This window comes from Piliocolobus tephrosceles, chromosome 3, assembly GCF_002776525.5.
Source record: "Piliocolobus tephrosceles isolate RC106 chromosome 3, ASM277652v3, whole genome shotgun sequence".
Taxonomy (NCBI): domain Eukaryota; kingdom Metazoa; phylum Chordata; class Mammalia; order Primates; family Cercopithecidae; genus Piliocolobus; species Piliocolobus tephrosceles.
The window spans coordinates 82086189-82106769 of NC_045436.1; the positions used below are offsets into that span (position 1 = coordinate 82086189).

The window sequence follows — 20581 nt, forward strand, 5'->3', positions numbered from 1 at the left end:
CTCCACAGTCCTTCATTCCTACTTCCCACCTGCCTGAAAGTGAGAACATCTAACATACAATTCACCCACAAACACTTTCTCCACCTTTCATCCCATCTTAGAATAAGAACACTTCTCCTTTTCATTGTGAACAGCTCCACTTGTACTCTGTTTTCATTTCTTCTCTAGAAGATATCCCTACCATGACTTCCATTCTCTTTTGAATCTTCAGCCTCTCCCTGTCCACCTGGCCTTTCCTCCTTGTCTTAAATCTCCTTCAGATTAACAAAATCCCAAATCCTGATACTCCACTGAACTGCTGTTATCCCTCATTTTTTTTTCACTTCAATGACAAACTACTTGAAATGGTTTACTTTTCTAGTCTTTTCCTATATCTCTTTACCAGATCCAGCCTCTCCTCTTCTTTTAGCTCCTTACAGCACAATAATGTTCCCCAGAGTAGCTACATGTAACTTCAGAAGCATTGAAAATTTTTTACATTCTTTGCCAAAGGCTTTTTAAACCAAGGAAAGAGTTATTCAGCACACACACACACCACACACAGCAACACTTCCTAAATATACTTTGGACCTCTCACCTTACCCAGAGTTTCTGCTGTCCATGGCAGACGTTCCCAACCTTCTCTTTCTTGAAAATTATTCCAAAATGTTCTCTCCCTACCCCATACCAGTTCTCTATCTTCAGATAAACATACTATGGAAGATGATCTATTACTCTCATTCATTTGTCTGAGACAGGGCAATGCAAACAAAGACACATCTTCTCAAAGAAGGTCCAGTATACTGTATTCACAGCTAAAAATATAGCACCACTCCATTCCACTCTGGCCTCTGGTCATTTTCTTCTGTTTCTTCTGTTTTTTCTTTGTTATGCCCCTAAGGATGGTATTGCCTAGCACATGGGACTTTGTCCATCAAGCTCTCTTCTAATGAATCTGACACTAGGAAGTGTGTTGTTCTCAGGAAGAGGCAAACCATCAAAATTCAATCCATCAACAGACAAAGGGACAAAGAAAATGTGGTAACGACATACAAGAGAATACTACGCAGCCTTTAAAAAGAAGGAAATCCTGTTATTTCCTTCTTTTTAAAGGCTGCTATTTTAAAACCTGGGAAGATACTAAGCCAGGCACAGAAATAAATACTGCGTGATTTCATTTTCAAGTGGAATCTAAAAAAGTTGAGCTCCTAAAAACAAAGTAGAATGTTTGATACCAGAGACTTGGGGACTGGGAAGAGGAGAGATGTTGGTCAAAAGGGACAAAGTTACACTTAGAAAGGAAAAATAAGATTTAGAGCTTTATTACACAACATAGTGATGATAGTTAATGAGAGCATAATGTATAGTTCAAAATCGCTTCTAAAAAAGTAGACTTTACATGTTTTCACCACAAAACAAATGAAAAATAGATGAAGTGATGAATATGTTAGTTTAATCTTTCCACAATGTATACATATATTAAAACATAACATTATACCCTATAAATATATGCAATTATTATTTGTCGTTTTAATTAACTAACTTCTAAAAATTCAATCCAACTGCCTTTATAGCCTTTGCTCAAACTTGCTATTTGATTTTGCTATCTGCAAACTGCCATGGAGGCCCTGTTCTCTTAGTCTACTCTGGAAGCCTTCATAAATATCACTCTTGGCTACAGATTGCTCTTACATGAAGTAATCCATCTATTTTTGAATCTTTGAAATGACCCCCATTATGCCTTCAAGAAACCCCACTGCATAAAATGCTTCCTTCCTTCCAGTTGATAAGTGCTTACAAACCCGGCATATGATTCCACAACTTTGAACCAAGTCTCCTACTCTTTCAACAGCTGCTCAATATTCTATCATTGAAATAGAGGGCTTTGTGGCTTTGCATCTACACATAATGTTAGATGCTGTTTCTCTTACTTAACCCCCATGACCCTCACTTCTCAGGAGCGTGATGGTGATGTATGGTTGTATGGTAGACACAGAAATAATAAGATTTAGGATTTAACGCACACCTACTCTTAGTCATAACTTTAAAAACATTTCATTCAATCCTCATAATAATCTTGCCTTGTAGATATTATTGCCAGTTTTCAGATGAAGAAAATGAGTTTTAGAAGTTGAAGTAACCCAATTAGTTATAAGTCAGATTTAAACTCAAATCTACCTGACTCAAGTACTTTTGAAAAAGATAAGTTGTTCTAATTTTCATGTTACTAATTAACACCTAATGAATAATGTGTAATTCAAAAATGAAATAAATTTTGTGAGAAAATATAATTATTCATTCATTTAATTTTTCACTCTGCTTTAAGCCTCCCTAATTCTAAAAGAAAAATCAGCCAAGTACAGATTACCTATATTTAGCTGTAATATAGAAAAAGAAAAAAGTTGCAATGAAATTCAACACTGAGAAAAATGTTTCTTAATCTAATTAAGGCTATTTAAAGGAAAAGAAAACTAAAGAAAGCAAACCTGAGCTTAGAAGCATTGCTATTAAAGTTGGAAACAAGACAAAATACCAACTATCACTACCTCTACTCAACATTGTCCTATGAGCTCTTGCCAATAAAACAAGACAAGAAAAATAAGAGTTAAAACAATTAGAAAAAAAATTAAAAGGGCTTCTTTGCACTTCAATATCTATGCAGAAAGTCCAAAAGAATAAACAAACAAACCAATACTGGGAGAATTCAGCACTACTGCAGGATAGAAAACCAGTATACTAAAATCAGTGTACTCTTACATAGCAATAATAATCAATCAGAAAACAGTAGGAAGGCCGGGCGCCGGTGGCTTACGCCTGTAATCCCAGCACTCTGGGAGGCCGAGGCGGGAGGTTTATAAAGTCAGGAGATCAAGATCATCCTGGCTAACACGGTGAAACCCCATCTCTACTGAAAAATACAAGAACAATTAACTGGGCATGATGGCGGGGGCCTGTAGTGCCACCTACTCTACTCGGGAGGCTGAGGCAAGAGAATGGTGTGAATCAAAGAGGCGGAGCTTGCAGTGAGCTGAGTTCACATCCCTGCACCCCAGCCTGGGCGACGGAGCAAGACTTGGTATCAAAAAAAAAAAAGAAAAGAAAAAAAGAAAACAGTAGGAAAAAAGATATCATTTGTGATACCTGCGGAGCTACAAAGTAATTAGGAAGAAATCTAACAAAATATTTTTAAAATATTTATAATACAGTAAATTATCAAACCAAAAAAGTCATATCATAAATATCATAAAAATGTAAACTGCAGCCCAGTTAATCTCTAAATTCAATGCAATGTCAAATGATATTGATATTGAAGAACAAAGACAACTCAGTGAAAAAACAAGGTGAGGAGCAGACCTTGTCTTTTTAGCTGAATAAAAACTGTAACAATTATGGCAGTGGGGTGAGTTCAGGGATTCAGGGAAAAAATCAAATAATTATTTTTTAAAAATTCTTCATTCCCCACCATCCCCCAGGTGATATATAATCACCCTTACCCGCCTTCAGCAAGAATTCTGTTAAGTCGGCTTAGTAAGAATCCCCCTACCCTTGATATTTTCTCTTAATAATAATATTCCATGCATTCTTCTCCTCTCTCTGTTAATTGGCTCTAAATGCCAACCTGTCTTTATTTTATTTAGAGTTGGATCCAATCTTTCCCTGCTGTTGCCATAGAGGCAACCCTTATTGCAACAGTCTTGAATAAACTCTTCCTTACTGTTTTAGGAAGTGTCAGAATCGTTTTTTCTTTAACACAAATCATTAAGGAAAAAAAAACTCAACTGAAAATGTGCAAAACAGATGAATAGGAAACATAAAAGTACACTTATGACCAAAACACATATGAAAAGATGCTCAACTGCACTATAATCAGAAAGACAAATCAGAAAAAGATACCGCTTCAAACTTATTAAATTGGCAATAATCTTTTTACGTCTGAAATTTCCAAGTATTGCTAAAGACAAAGAGAAAACAGGAATTATTTTTTGCTGTTCATGAGAGGGTAAACAAACATAAGAGGCTGGAGAGCATTTTGTTGTTATTCAGCAAAATTAAATGTGTGCATACTCTATGACCCATTTTTACACATCTATTTATTAGATAATGTATGTATATAATACATATTAATATATAATATAAAAATTTATATGTGTATATATGTAAGTAAATATATATTATATATATATATATGAAAAACTATACACAGAGGGAAAATAAAAACCTAAAAGTCTACAGATTATTTCCAGAAGTCAAAACTTCATAACATTGGAATTATATTTGCATGGATCTGTAAGCACATTCCAAAAGATTAAAATTATAAATCCACAAAAATGCTGACTATTTAAATGTTTATCATGCAATTAATGAGAATATTATCTTTTCAAAAATATGGATATCAAAGTAGTCCATGACTGACAGCCATAAGCAACTGTCTGTTCTCCAAATAGAGTAAATAGTACAGATTTTGGTATCTTTAAAAGCACATTCATACCTAATCTTATTTGATTATACTGGCTGACCTAAGAGTTGGCAATATCAACATTTTGTTTGTTTAAGACAGGGTCTCGCTGTTTCCTAGGCTGGTCTTCAACTCCTGAGCTCAAGTGATCCACCTGCCTTGGCCTCCCAACGTGCTGGGATTACAGGCATGAGCCAACAGTGCCTGGCCCAATGTTCGTTTTATTTTTTAATAACTTTCTGTGTAAATGTTGATGCTACCAGCCTCCACAAGAATGGAATATACTAGCTGGCCAAATGATTAGCTAATATAAGGAGCCACAACAGATAACCCTAGATCCCTCCTGACATTAGCTATCAAATAAAATGCTTTTGTCAAATTTACATAACTTGGATGTGCTTTTATCTGGAAAAGCAAGTAGTTCTTAACGTACTGTTTTCCTTCCTCGGCAAGTGGCTCTAGCTGGTACTTCAAGGCTCTAACAGAGAATCTGTGGTGCAAAGCTTGATAAATCGTCATGTGAATAGCAAATTATATTGGACTTTAAGGTTCTCCTCCATTAAGAGAGAGTAAATGTTCCAAATTCTCTTAATTTATCTGACAGGTCAAAGGCAGGCTTGTGGGCATTTATATTCAGAAGGTTGTCTTTATTACTAAATTACCTATGAGCTTTTAAAGTTCAGCTTTACTTTCTAGAAAATCTACTCAAATTTTAAGGTAGATAAGAGAAATGAGAAAGCATGGAATTCTATACATTTTATCGGCTCATTTTGTTAACCTAACCTAGAGGGACCATATACAAATAGATTCAAATACCTTTATGGTTTAACACATGAAGCCATCTTTTAAGTGATGATCTTTACATAATTAAGCATATAGATTTAGAAGCTATTCCCAAAGGTGCAAAAGATGAAGTGATAAGACTTGATAAGATGACTATGATAAAAACGAAGAACAGACAAAAATGGTAAATGGAAGAGGGAGGGAGATGTATATTTATCACAAGTGTACAATGTATCAGACACAATGTTGCATAGTTGCTCCATAAGAAATTAATTCATTTTCACAAAAATTCAGTAAATTAAGAATCTTTGCTCCTCATCTAACAGATGAGCAAATGCTCAAAGGTGTTATTTTTTCCCAAATTACACAACATATTTTAATGCTAAGATGCAAACAATGGCCTGTCTAATTCCAAAGCCTATGCTTCTCTTCCACGTCCAACTGCCCTGCAAGAAAAGGAGACTCAGAAGAAGAACCAGGAAAGTATTAGAGCAGCTAAAATGGTGACAGAGCAAGGATGGTATCACGTCACCTAGACATAAGTAATTTCAACAGGGAGGGGAGGGTTTCCAGTGAAAAACCTGCCTTTATATTTCTAGCATTTAGCCCATAATAGGTACTCACTTAAGTGTTAAAATGTAGGAATAGCTCAGGAACAAAGAGTGAATGAGGATTAGGAACATAGCTCGTGGCCCACACCTGCAGCCCTAATTACTCTGAAGCCTGAGTGGGAGCATTGCTTCAGCCCAGGAGTCTGAGGTTACAATGACCCTGTCTCAAAAAAAAAAAAAATGAATAATTTAATTTTAAAAAGAGGATTATAGCATGCTGCCTAGAACAACCACTTACATTATTCTCAAAAGAAAGTTCAGAGAATAGGGAGTGACTTTAGCAACTGTACATGATTAAGCATGTGAGGAGATGATGAGGAAGAGGAGGAGCATATAAAGGTTGGCTAACAAATAGAAACAACAGGCAGCATAGTGTAAGGTAACAGTTAACTACACAGACCAGGAAACAGGATTCCTGCACTTCAATCCTAATGTGGTACCTGTGTGACCTTGGGTAAGTTCCTTACATTCTCTGTACATCAGTTTCCAAATCTGCAAGATGGAAATAACAATTGTACTTGCCTCACAGGGTTGTTACTGTGAGGATTAAATGAGTTAATATATGTAAAGCACTTAAGAACCTGCCTAACATGTATAGTCTTATTTCAGAATTAGCCAGTCTTTAGGAAAGTTGGACAGTTGTGGGAAAGAAGGTTTGAGAAAACTTGGGGAGTAGCAGATTGAGGAAAAAAATAATACCTTGAGGTAGAAAAGATGGAACATGTTTGTAGACACAGGAAAAGGAGAGATTCAGGAAAGATAAACGAAAACAGGCCAGGTGTGGGGGCTCACACCTGTAATCCCAATACTTTGGGAGGCTAAAGCAGGAGGATCATTTGAGACCAGGAGTTCAAGATCAGCCTGGGCAACATAGCAAGACCCCATTTTTACAAAAAACCAAAAAAAATTTAGTTAGCCAGGCATGGTGGCATGCGCCTGGAGTCTCCACTACTTGGGAGGCTGAGGTGGGAGGATCCCTTGAGGCTAAGGAGTTTGAGATTTCAGTGAGCTCTGATTAAGCCCTGTACTCCAGCCTGGGATATGGAGTGAGACCCTGTTCTAAAACAACAAAGCAAAACAAAACTGGAAGAGGCCATGGGAAAGATGAGAATATTTAGAGGAACTGGCCTTAAAAAGGAGAAAGGACACCAGTTCTGGCACAAAGGGGACAACAGAACAGTGGAGAGAAGATGAGGACCCAGAGTAGTTTTTTAAAGAAGTAACGAAAGTAATGAGGCGAGACAGCAGAGGTCACAGATTCCAAATAATCATCTCAGTCTCCTTGTTAAAGAAGCATGAGATATAAGAATTTCGTGGAGTAATTAAAAAAAAAAACTTTAGAGCAGTTTTTCATGAATAAAAGTATACTTCATATCAATGAAATGTAGGCTAAATTCAGTGGATTCAGGTACCAATTTTCATGACCTTAGCAACACATAGAGTGAAGCCAGATAAAATGACCTGTCCAGGCAGGGATGCCCTGAGATAGACCCAGTGAGTGAGAAATTCCACTAATAGCAAAGGCAACCCAGAATTTCTCCTCATGATTGGCTACATCATCTGCCTCTAATTACTGTTTTTATGTAAGTACCAGTCAATCGATATCAGTGGAAATCATTTCTTATGTCATTTTATTATTTGTATAGTTTTCTATTTTAATTAATTGTTATTATAGGGGAAATTAAGTAATTTGTTTTTAAATCTTGCGATGTTCAAGAACTATATAATTTAAAATAGTAAATGGGCTTTTAGTGAAATAGGGTGGACCAGATATATATGTATTTATCTCTAGTCCCTCCTGAAATGTCCTCCTGAAACTATGTCCTTATAAAGGAATAAAGAAGACACAAAGCTGCAAGGACAGGAAGAAAGAGAGACAACATGACAGCACTGAGATTTGTATTTTGGCAGATGGAAAGAGGAAGGCAGGTTCTAATTGACTGCACAGAGGAAGAAAGTCAACAAGAAGCAAAGTGATGCAGGACCCAGAACCTCAAAAAAGTTCAGGGATTAGAGGCACCAAGTACTTCTGAAGGCAGAGGGCAAAGACTGGAACTAAACATAAGAGAAGTGGCTGCAAGTCTATTTAGGGAACAAGTAGAACCTCAAGTCCTTCCTCCCAAGCCAATGTGGCAAGGCAGCCACCCCAAATGATGGCTGGAGATCTATCCCTGGGGAAAGTGAACCACAGAGACCCTCAATTCAAGGACACAAAGCAAACTGAAGACTGTTGTGAAGTACAGTACTAAAGAAAGGGGTGTTACGTCAAATATTCTTAGTGCCCCCGTCCCCTTCTCCTGCCACTCCACTTCCCATGTGGTAGCCAGTAATATTCTTTTTGTTTTGTTTTGTTTTTGTTTTTGTTTAAGGACTTTTTTTTTTTATGAGTTCATGTCCTTTGTAGGGACATGGATGCAGCTGGAAACCATCCTTCTCAGCAAACTATTGCAAGAACAGAAAACCAAACACTGCATGTTCTCACTCATAGGTGGGAATTGAACAATGAGATCACCTGGACACAGGAAGGGGAACATCACACACGGGGGCCTATTGTGGGGTGGGGGGAGGGCGGATGGATAGCATTAGGAGATATACCTAATGTAAAAGATGAATTAACGGGTGCAGCACACCAACATGGCACGTGTATACATATGTAACAAACCTGCACGTTGTGCACATGTACCCTAGAACATAAGGTAGTCAGTAATATTCTACCTCTCTTCCCAACGCCAGGCAAGAATGGAGAAAAATACACCACCCAAAAGACTGGTAGACAAGCCCCACACATATATGTACATACAGAGCTGCCAGTCAGTTTTTTTGTACTTCATACTTTAAAAACAAAGAGAATGCTTTCCATTTTTCTGTGCTAAATGTGTAATATTTCAGTTATATTATGGAAAGGTGGAAAGTTTGGAATCTGTGAACTCTGCTGTCTCACCTCATCTGTTACTTCTTGAAAACTGCTTTGGGTTCTCATCTCCTCTCCACTGTCGCCTTTGTGCCAGCACTTAGAATAGTGCCAAGTATAGGTTAAGTACTGGAAAAATACTTGTTGAATGAATTATGTGTATTTAAACTCTCGTGGAGGCCCAACCACCTCAAAAATGTTACCCTATTCATAGAGTGTCACTTCATATCAGTCATCAACAAAGAAAATCTCCCCAGCATCTCCACACTTTGCAGCTAAATTCTATTTCATTGCAACTCAACTTTACACATAAAATTCACAATAATCAACTTCTAAAAATCACTTTATAATTAATAGTATCTATTCTTAAATGAAAGCACAGAAAATTTCATAAAAAGAGAGACTGATGACAGATTGCTGGAGGAACGAGCTCCAGGGGCCCTCTAGTGGCCTTGAAGTGCCGACACCCTTCCCAAAGTACCAAACATTCCTCAGCAATCAATATCCAACAAACACCAAGGCTGTGTCTGGGCTGGGGAGCCCCACCCGGCTGCATAGATACTGAAATGACTCCACCTCCACACTTGGCTACACAGGAAAGTCGAAGAGAGAAAAACAAAGCATGTCACAAGATGACATGTGACACATTACCTAGTAACAAAAACTGAATAACATGGGGAAATAGCATCTCGCATACCCCTCTTTTTCCCTACATCTTCCTTGTTACCCCTCTATGACCCACATTTTTCCCCAAAATGCATGCACGTGCACACACACATGCCACGTGGACTGTTGTGCCTCACACTTACTAGGCCTGGAGCAAAGGTATTAAGGAACTCTCAAATCATTTAGTCTAAATATTTAAAAGTTATAATTAAGGTAACTGTTAAATGTTAATATCCTCTATTATTTCACTGTGATAAATATGCTTCCATGAAAACAAAATAAAAACATATGTGTAAAACTATGATTTTTATATGGCTAAACACAGATAAAACACCAGAGACTTCTAAATTTATAAATTATTGCTTAGCTGAGTATTCTGTGATGAGCCAGAATTGCTCGGATGAATAACAAAGACATTCCTAAGTCATACAGTTTAAGTATTCTATGATATGTCTTTGTTCTTCCTACATTTCAGCAAGATCAAAAATCATGCTTTTATAATCTAGATTTTCACCTAATTTGTATTCTATTGATAGTAATGCCAATTAGACCACCTAACTCACTGTAATTTTTAGAGAGTTCCTTATTATTTTCAATTTGGAAAAACTTTGTTGAAGCAGTGACAATTGGGATTGTCAACAAAATTCTTAAATCCACATTTGTAACCCAAATTGAACCCTGAGTTATATTATCATGTTCAATCCTTTTAATGGGATCACTTAGGTTAGATTATTTTTATAATATAAAATATTAGAAAGTATTTTAATTTTATTATTAAAATCACTATCACTTATATTGTAATACTTACTCTCTTAAAGCAATATCCAGACCTACTTATTTCTTAAATTTCATTTCTTTTGATTTTTTGTGCAATGTAAACAAAACTGAAAATTTCAGTCTGTTGCTCAATTGGTTTAAATGTGTATTTATTTGAGACTGTATCTTCAACTAAAACAGTGGGAAAATAGTCCCCATAAGAAATTAGCATGAAAACTATTATCTCAAGGCCTGGTGCAGGGCTGTCACCCTGGCACGCACCTTCTCTTGTTTCTTCAGCTACCTTCTTATTCCTGGAAGTGTATTTCCAGAATCTTAATTCAATTTTTCCCTCTCGCTAGATACGTAGTTTACCTAGGTTTACAATTCCACAGTTGTTTTCATTCAGAATATTGAAGGAATTGTGCCACTGCTCTCCAGCATTGATGTGGGGAAGTCCACTACCATTCAGCTTCCAGGTCCCTTGGGTGTGACCTGTTTGATTATTCTCAAGGTCTTTAGCACATTTTCTTCCCCGATATTTGCATGACTGGTTCTTCCTCATTATACAATTCTCTGCTGACATCTTGAGTGCCCTTTTCTGACCAGTCAATCAAAAGAAGCTCCCATACATCACTCTCACATCACTATGCTTTAGTTTCATCAAAGTAGGTTATTACTATATGATAGTTTCTTGTTTTGCTCATTTCTATATTTTATGTTTCCACTGAATAAACTGTAAGCTCCTCGAGAATTTGCTTCTGAATTTCCAGTGCCTAGGACAACAAACAGGAAGTAAATAAATGTTTATTGAATAAGTATATGAAAGCACTACTCTCATAAGTGGAGTAAAAACAGCCTTCTCATTGTATTTCTAAATTATGTAAAACAGGATCATGTCGAGGGCCTCATCTCTGTCATGGTGCTTAGATTTACTATAAACATGTCCTCTGCCCATAGTTAATCCTAAATCATAAGCCTTAAAGCTTTAACTAAAATATAACTTATGAGAAGTTAAACTTATTTGTTAATTATTATTTTAAAAAAATTAGCCTCTTACAAAAGCTGAAGGCTTTGATAACCATCCTCCTTTCTAAATATAAGTATTCCTATCGGTTCATTCTGATACTCAAGGCATATTTAACAGCTAGTTTATCCTAGTAGGTTCATCAGAAGGAACTTTCCTGAAATCAGGAGAGGTCACACTGAATTTCTAGTATGGTCAAGGAGGTTATCAGCCCTTTAAATATTTTAAATCTCAAAGTGTATCTCTTCCGTGCTTTGTGTTACAGGACTTGGGGATCCCAAGGGAGAACGTGTTCAAGGTTGGACCAGGTTCAAAGCTCCTTCTCTGTAGAAGTGTAGCCCTGCCTAAAATTATCTTGTTAACCCTGGAAAGATACAGGAAAATCTTCCATTAGAGCAAGAATTCAAGTTAGGCTCCAAATTTCATGGCTTATCCCTCTGCCATCTGGTATCTAAATAATTATTAATCAATGTTTAAATTAGCAATATAGCTGACTGGCACCTCTTGAATGACTTGTCAGAGTTCAGCCACAATCTCACTATAATCCATTATTTGTCAAAAGTTTACATAAGGCAACTAGAATTTAGACACATGATATAAGGAAGGGTTTTAACTACTATTCTTTAGGCTCTTTCTGCTGTGCCTCACATTAAATTATATATCCTCAGAAAGCAATATCCTTGGTCAAATTATTTTTCCCCACTACAAAAAAAATAAATATTTAAGAGTTGATGTTGTCATCTTGCTTACAGTAGAGTAGCAACATAAGGAAGGCAGTCCAGCAAAGTATATAAGAACACAGGCTTCGGTATAAGGCAGCCTCGGTACTAATCCAAGCTTTGCCATTAGGAACTGAGCATCTTTGGGTTTGCTATTGAACCTCTCTAAGTTATACTTTCCTAATTACAGTAGCACTTGCCCCCTAGGTTATTAGGAAGATGAAATGAAGTAATTCATCTAAGGTTCTAGGCATAGTCCTTGAGCATTTAATGAATGTTAGCTGTAATTATTATTGTAAGAAATTATATATTCGAACATTTCCAGATTCTTTGCAAACTCTTGGCTGAAAGCATCGTTCATGACACTGCAAAAAATAATTTCCCCTTAGGTACTATAGTGCTAACACAGAACTGGCTCTTCAAATACATTTGAAATTTTCCTTAAACAGGTGGAGAGAAGCATATGACCAATCATGCTTTCTTTCCAGAAGGAAACTCAGGTATTTGCCATAATAATCTCTTCCAGATTGCTTTTTTTTTTTTTTTTTTTGCTTTTATTCCCCTTAGCTGGCTTTCCTTTTTATTTTGTTTTTAACTATTCACTTTATATCATGATTAACTATATAGCTTGTGGATCTGCCATTCACTATCTGAGTAAAGCTGGAGGGGTTATTTAACATCTAAAGTTCCACTTTCTTCATCTGTCAAAAGAGAATTGTTGTAGACACCAGTGATACTATCTTCTCAGCATCCCTTTTTGATAACCACTCCTCTACTCCATCCACACTCCCTTGATATCATTAAAGGGGCCCAACCCTCTAAGCACTTAGATTAGTCTAGAAGTTATCATCTAATTCAAGCTGGACCAGGAAGACACTTGCCAGAGATTTTGGATTTAGGACTGAAAGAGTCAGGTCAATTTCCTTCTAGTAGCTGAAATTTTAAGACAAATCTCAGGAATTGCTAGTGGCTATGTTTACCACTTAAGGAAAAGATAGCCTACGGTAAAAAAAAAGAATGATACTAAGAGGCAGGAAAGAGAAGGAGGGAGAGTCCTAGTGGTTCTAATGGTTCCTAGGTTCTTGTTTTTCCTGTAGCTTGACTGTTCCATTAGTCATCTAATATCTTTCCAGTAAGTTCTCCTTTGTGTGTATATAATTTGATTTCTATCACTTGAAACCAATATAGTTCTAATACATAAGAAATAATCCCTACACTGAGTAGTTGTTATAAAAGGTAAATGAGATCAAATAATTAAGTGCTGAGTACATTAGCTGGTATATGATAGTCACTCAAGAAATTGTGCCTATTATTATTATTTTTTTTTTTTTTTTTTGAGACGGAGTCTTGCTCTGTCGCCTAGGTTAGAGTGCAGTGGTGCGATCTCGGCTCACTGCCAGCTCTGCCTCCCGGGTTCATGCCATTCTCCTGCCTCAGCCTCTCGAGTAGCTGGAAATACAGGCACCTGCCACCACACCTGGCTAATTTTTTGTATTTTTAGTAGAGACAGGGTTTCACCATTTTAGCCAGGATGGTCTCGATCTCCTGACCTTGTGATGCACCCACCTCGGCCTCCCAAAGTGCTGGGATTACAGGCGTGAGACATTGCACCTGGCCTGTGTCTATTAATATTATTTAGAAGATGTGGATATAAATATACATTGTATGTCAGACAATTAATAAAAACAATTTTGGGGGAGGAGCAAGAAGGCCGAATAGGAACAGCTCCAGTCTCCAACTCTCAGCGCGAGCAACACAGAAGACCGGTGATTTCTGCATTTTCAACTGAGGTACTGGGGTCATCTCACTAGGGAGTGCCAGACAATCAGTGCTGGTCAGCTGCTGCAGCCCGAACAGCGAGAGCTAAAGCAGGGCGAGGCATTGCCTCACCTGGGAAGCACAAGGGGGAAGGGAGTCCCTTTTCCTAGCCAGGGGAACTGAGACACACAACACCTGGAAAATCAGGTAACTCCCACCCCAATACTGCACTTTAAGCAAACGGGCACAACAGGAGATTATACCCACACCTGGCCGGGAGGGTCCCATGGCCACGGAGCCTCCCTCATCACTAGCACAGCAGTCTGCGATCTAACCACAAGGCAGCAGCGAGGCTGGGGGAGGGGCGCCCGCCATTGCTGAGGCTTTAGTAAGTAAACAAAGCCACTGGGAAGCTCCAACTGGGTGGAGCTCACAGCAGCTCAAGGAAACCTGCCTGTCTCTGTAGAATCCACCTCTGGGGACAGGGCACAGCTAAACAACAACAACAATAAAAGCAGCAGAACCCTGTGCAGACACAAACGACTCTGTCTGACAGCTTTGAAGAGAGCAGGGGATCTCCCAACACAGAGGTTGAGATATGAGAACGGACAGACTGTCTGCTCAAGTGGGTCCCTGACCCCTGAGTAGCCCGACTGGGAGACATCCCCCACTAGGGGCAGTCCGACACCACACACCTCACACCGTGGAGTACACCCCTGAGAGGAAGCTTCCAAAGTAAGAATCAGACAGGTACACTCGCTGTTAAGCAATATTCTATCTTCTGCAACCTCTGCTGCTGATACCCAGGCAAACAGGGTCTGGAGTGGACCTCAAGCAATCTCCAACAGACCTACAGCTGAGAGTCCTGACTATTAGAAGGAAAACTATCAAACAGGAAGGACACCTATACCAAAATCCCATCAGTACGTCACCATCACCAAAGACCAGAGGCAGATAAAACCACAAAGATGGGGAAAAAGCAGGGCAGAAAAGCTGGAAATTCAAAAAATAAGAGCGCTTCTCCCCGGGCAAAGGAGCACAGCTCATCGCCAGCAACGGATCAAAGCTGGTAAAAGAATGGCTTTGACGAGATGAGAGAAGAAGGCTTCGGTCCATCAAACTTCTCAGAGCTAAAGGAGGAATTACGTACGCAGCGCAAAGAAACTAAAATTCTTGAAAAAAGAGTGGAAGAATTGATAGCTAGAATAATTAATGCAGAGAAGGTCATAAACGAAATGACAGAGATGAAAACCATGACACGAGAAATATGTGACAAATCCACAAGCTTCAGTAACTGACTCGATCAACTGGAAGAGTATCAGCGATTGAGGATCAAATGAATGAAATGAAGCAAGAAGAGAAACCAAAAGAGAAGAAGAAAAAGAAATGAACAAAGCCTGCAAGAAGTATGGGATTATGTAAAAAGACCAAATCTATGTCTGATTGGGGTGCCTGAAAGTGAGGGGGAAAATGGAACCAAGTTGGAAAACACTCTTCAGGATATCATCCAGGAGAACTTCCCCAACCTAGTAGGGCAGGCCAACATTCAAATTCAGGAAATACAGAGAACACCACAAAGATACTCCTCGAGAAGAGCAACTCCAAAACACATAATTGCCAGATTCACCAAAGTTGAAATGAAGGAAAAAATCTTAAGGGCAGCCAGAGAGAAAGGTCGGGTTACCCACAAAGGGAAGCCCATCACACTAACAGCAGACCTCTCGGCAGAAACTCTACAAGCCAGAAGAGAGTGGGGGCCAATATTCAACATTCTTAAAGAAAAGAATTTTCAACCCAGAATTTCATATCCAGCCAAACTAAGTTTCATCAGTGAAGGAGAAATAAAATCCTTTACAGATAAGCAAATGCTTAGAGATTTTGTCACCACCAGGCCTGCCTTACAAGAGACCCTGAAGGAAGCACTAAACATGGAAAGTAACAACCAGTACCAGCCATTGCAAAAACGTGCCAAAATGTAAAGACCATCGAGGCTAGGAAGAAAATGCATCAACTAACGAGCCAAATAACCAGTTAATATCATAATGGCAGGATCAAGTTCACACATAACAATATTAACCTTAAATGTTAATGGACTAAATGCTCCAATTAAAAGACACAGACTGGCAAACTGGATAAAGAGTCAAGACCCATCAGTCTGCTGTATTCAGGAGACCCATCTCACATGCAGAGACATACACAGGCTCAAAATAAAGGGATGGAGGAAGATCAACCAAGCAAATGGAGAACAAAAAAAAGCAGGGGTTGCAATCCTAGTCTCTGATAAAATAGACTTTAAACCATCAAAGATCAAAAGAGACAAAGAAGGCCATTACATAATGGTAAAGGGATCAATTCAACAGGAAGAGCTAACTATCCTAAATATATATGCACCCAATACAGGAGCACCCAAATTCATAAAGCAAGTCCTCAGAGACTTACAAAGAGACTTAGACTCCCATACTGTAATAATGGCAGACTTCAACACTCCACTGTCAACATTAGACAGATCAACGAGACAGAAAGTTAACAAGGATATCCAGGAATTGAACTCATCTCTGCACCAAGCAAAGCTAACAGACATCTATAGAACTCTCCACCCCAAATCAACAGAATATACATTCTTCTCAGCACCACATCGCACTTATTCCAAAATTGACCACATAATTGGAAGTAAAGCACTCCTTAGCAAATGTAAAAGAACAGAAATTATAACAAACTGTCTCTCAGACCACAGTGCAATCAAACTAGAATGTAGGACTAAGAAACTCAACCAAAACCACTCAACTACATGGAAACTGAACAACCTGTTCCTGAATGACTACTGGGTACATAACGAAATGAAAGCAGAAATAAAGATGTTCTTTGAAACCAATGAGAACAAAGATACAACATACCAGAATCTCTAGGACACATTTAAAGCAGTGTGTACAGGGAAATTTATAGCACTAAATGCCCACAAGAGAAAGGCGGAAAGATCTAAAATTGACACTCTAACATCACAATTAAAAGAACTGGAGAAGCAAGAGCAAACACATTCAAAAGCTAGCAGAAGGCAAGAAATAACTAAGATCAGAGCAGAACTGAAGGAGATAGAGATACAAAAAGCCCTCCAAAAAATCAATGAATCCAGGAGTTGGTTTTTTGAAAAAATCAACAAAATTGACAGACTGCTAGGAAGACTAATAAAGAAGAAAAGAGAGAAGAATCAAATAGACGCAATTAAAAATGATAAAGGGGATATCACCACCTACCCCACAGAAATACAAACTACCATCAGAGAATACTATAAACACCTCTACGCAAATCAATTAGAAAATCTAGAAGAAATGGATAATTTCCTGGACACTTACACTCTTCCAAGACTAAACCAGGAAGAAGTTGAATCCCTGAATAGACAAATAGCAGGCTCTGCAACTGAGGCAATAATTAATAGCCTATCCACCAAAAAAAGTCCAGGACCAGATGTATTCACAGCTGAATTCTACCAGAGCTACAAGGAGGAGCTGGTACCATTCCTTCTGAAACTATTCCAATCAATAGAAAAAGAGGGAATCCTCCCTAACTCATTTTATGAGGCCAACATCATCCTGATACCAAAGCCTGGCAGAGACACAACAAAAAAAGAGAATTTTAGACCAATCTCCCTGATGAACATCGATGCAAAAATCCTCAATAAAATACTGGCAAACTGGATTCAGCAGCACATCAAAAAGCTTATCCACCATGATCAAGTGGGCTTCATCCCTGGGATGCAAGGCTGGTTCAACATTCGCAAATCAATAAACGTAATCCAGCATATCAACAGAACCAAAGACAAGAACCACATGATTATCTCAATAGATGCAGAAAAGGCTTTTGACAAAATTCAACAGCCCTTCATGCTAAAAACGCTCAATAAATTCGGTATTGATGGAACGTACCTCAAAATAATAAGAGCTATTTATGACAAACCCACAGCCAATATCATACTGAATGGGCAAAAACTGGAAAAGTTCCCTTTGAAAACTGGCACAAGACAGGGATGCCCTCTCTCACCACTCCTATTCAACATAGTATTGGAACTTCTGGCTAGGGCAATCAGGCAAGAGAAAGAAATAAAGGGTATCCAGTTAGGAAATGAAGAAGTCAAATTGTCCCTGTTTGCAGATGACATGATTGTATATTTAGAAAACCCCATCGTCTCAGCCCAAAATCTCCTTCAGCTGATAAGCAACTTCAGCAAAGTCTCAGGATACAAAATTAATGTGCAAAAATCACAAGCATTCTTATACACCAGTAACAGACAAACAGAGAGCCAAATCAGGAATGAACTTCCGTTCACAATTGCTTCAGAGAGAATAAAATACCTAGGAATCCAACTTACAAGGGATGTAAAGGACCTCTTCAAGGAGAACTACAAACCACTGCTCAGTGAAATCAAAGAGGACACAAACAAATGGAAGAACATACCATGCTCATGGATAGGAAGAATCAATATCGTGAAAATGGCCATACTGCCCAAGGTTATTTATAAATTCAATGCCATCCCCATCAAGCTACCAATGAGTTTCTTCACAGAATTGGAAAAAACGGCTTTAAACTTCATATGGAACCATAAAAGAGCCCGCATTTCCAAGACAATCCTAAGTCAAAAGAACAAAGCTGGAGGCATCACGCTACCTGACTTCAAACTATACTACAAGGCTACAGTAACCAAAACAGCATGGTACTGGTACCAAAACAGATATATAGACCAATGGAACAGAACAGAGTCCTCAGAAATAATACCACACACCTACAGCCATCTGATCTTTGACAAACCTGAGAGGAACAAGAAATGGGGAACGAATTCCCTATTTAATAAATGGTGCTGGGAAAACTGGCTAGCCATATGTAGAAAGCTGAAACTGGATTCCTTCCTTACACCTTATAAAAAATTAATTCAAGATGGATTAGAGACTGAAATGTTAGACCTAAAACCATAAAAACCCTAGAAGAAAACCTAGGTAGTACCATTCAGGACATAGGCATGGGCAAGGACTTCATGTCTAAAACACCAAAAGCAACGGCAGCAAAAGCCAAAATTGACAAATGGGATCTAATTAAACTAAAGAGCTTCTGCACAGCAAAAGAAACTACCATCAGAGTGAACAGGCAACCTACAGAATGGGAGAAAATTTTTGTAATCTACTCATCTGACAAAGGGCTAATATCCAGAACCTACAAAGAACTCAAACAAATTTACAAGAAAAAAACAAACAACCCCATCAAAAAGTGGGCAAAGGATATGAACAGACATTTCTCAAAAGAAGACATGCATACAGCCAACAGACACATGAAAAAATGCTCATCATCACTCGCCATCAGAGAAATGCAAATCAAAACCACAATGAGATACCATCTCACACCAGTTAGAATGGCAATCATTAAAAAGTCAGGAAACAACAGGTGTTGGAGAGGATGTGGAGAAATAGGAACACTTTTATACTGTTGGTGGGATTGTAAACTAGTTCAACCATTATGGAAAACAGTATGGCGATTCCTCAAGGATCTAGAACTAGATGTACCATATGACCCAGCCATCCCACTACTGGGTATATACCCAAAGGATTATAAATCATGCTGCTAGAAAGACACATGCACACGTACGTTTATTGCGGCACTATTCACAATAGCAAATACTTGGAATCAACCCAAATGTCCATCTGTGACAGACTGGATTAAGAAAATGTGGCACATATACACCATGGAATATTATGCAGCCATAGAAAAGGATGAGTTTGCATCCTTTGTAGGGACAGGGATGCAGCTGGAAACCATCATTCTTAGCAAACTATCACAAGAAGAGAAAACCAAACACCGCATGTTCTCACTCATAGGTGGGAACTGAACAATGACATCACTTGGACTCGGGAAGGGGAACATCACACATCGGGGCCTATCATGGGGAGGGGGGAGGGGGGAGGGATTGCAATGGGGAGTTATACCTGATATAAATGACGAATTGAAGGGTGCTGACGAGTTGATGGGTGCAGCACACCAACATGGCACAAACATACATATGTAACAAACCTGCACGTTATGCACATGTACCCTAGAACTTAAAGTATAATAATGAAAAAAAATTTTTAATAATTTCCAAATCTTCTTTCTTCTTGCAGTTTCAAATTCAGTCAGAGGATTATTTGATTCTGGATCTTCAAACAATTGTAAAATAAATGGTCTGAATTAATTTTGCTATGTAATATTGTATAAATGCAATTGAGAGACTCTCATATAGTAAATATTCTTAGCGAATAATGAAGCCCAGACCAGTGATCCACAATTTCTTTCTTGACTCACTTGTTTAGAGTAAATATTTAGAGGGAAGGTGGAAAAACAATGCAGACTTACATTCCAGTTATCCCACATATATAGAATAAGTCTGACATACATAAACATACAAAATACTGACTTAGCTTCATACACATTCGTGTTTACACAGTATAAAGAATGTAGTATAATCAAGAAAAAATGGAATCAACATATACCTGTAGAGATACCACGCTGACATTATCAAAATGGATATGTCCATTAGCTTCTGTGACAGCAGGATTTGCATAGCACGTCACACCATTGATGGCAGGTAATGCTTTAGGTTGATGAGTTTTTTCTTGAGGTCCAAAGTTATCATTTCCAAAGTGGGTATGACCATTCTATATGGGAACAAAAACCAAAGAGATTATAAGAAGAAAAAAGATGATTCATACAGACAGGGAAGTAGAGTTTACTGCTTTTTATTTATAAGAGGAAAATTGTATGTCTATTCTATATGTAAAGAAATCTTTTTAGATACATAAAATTTCTCTTTTTTACACGTATTTTCATTTGTTAGACTCTGTTGTTACTGTTTGTTCATGTTAGAACATGTGCACATTCTTATTTTGATGAATATGA

The 20581-nt window shown here is 38.1% G+C and overlaps 1 protein-coding gene across 3 annotated transcripts in view; it reads right to left on the reverse strand.

The window, feature by feature from the left end:
- SLC39A8 (solute carrier family 39 member 8) overlaps positions 1–20581 on the reverse strand; it is a 101836-nt gene that overhangs the window by 39711 nt on the left and 41544 nt on the right. For all 3 annotated transcript variants that reach the window (XM_023220098.3, XM_023220096.2, XM_023220097.3), the window contains exon 6: positions 20176–20340. In XM_023220098.3, coding sequence (XP_023075866.1) covers positions 20176–20340 — 165 coding nt within the window. The remainder of the gene's footprint in view (positions 1–20175; positions 20341–20581) is intronic.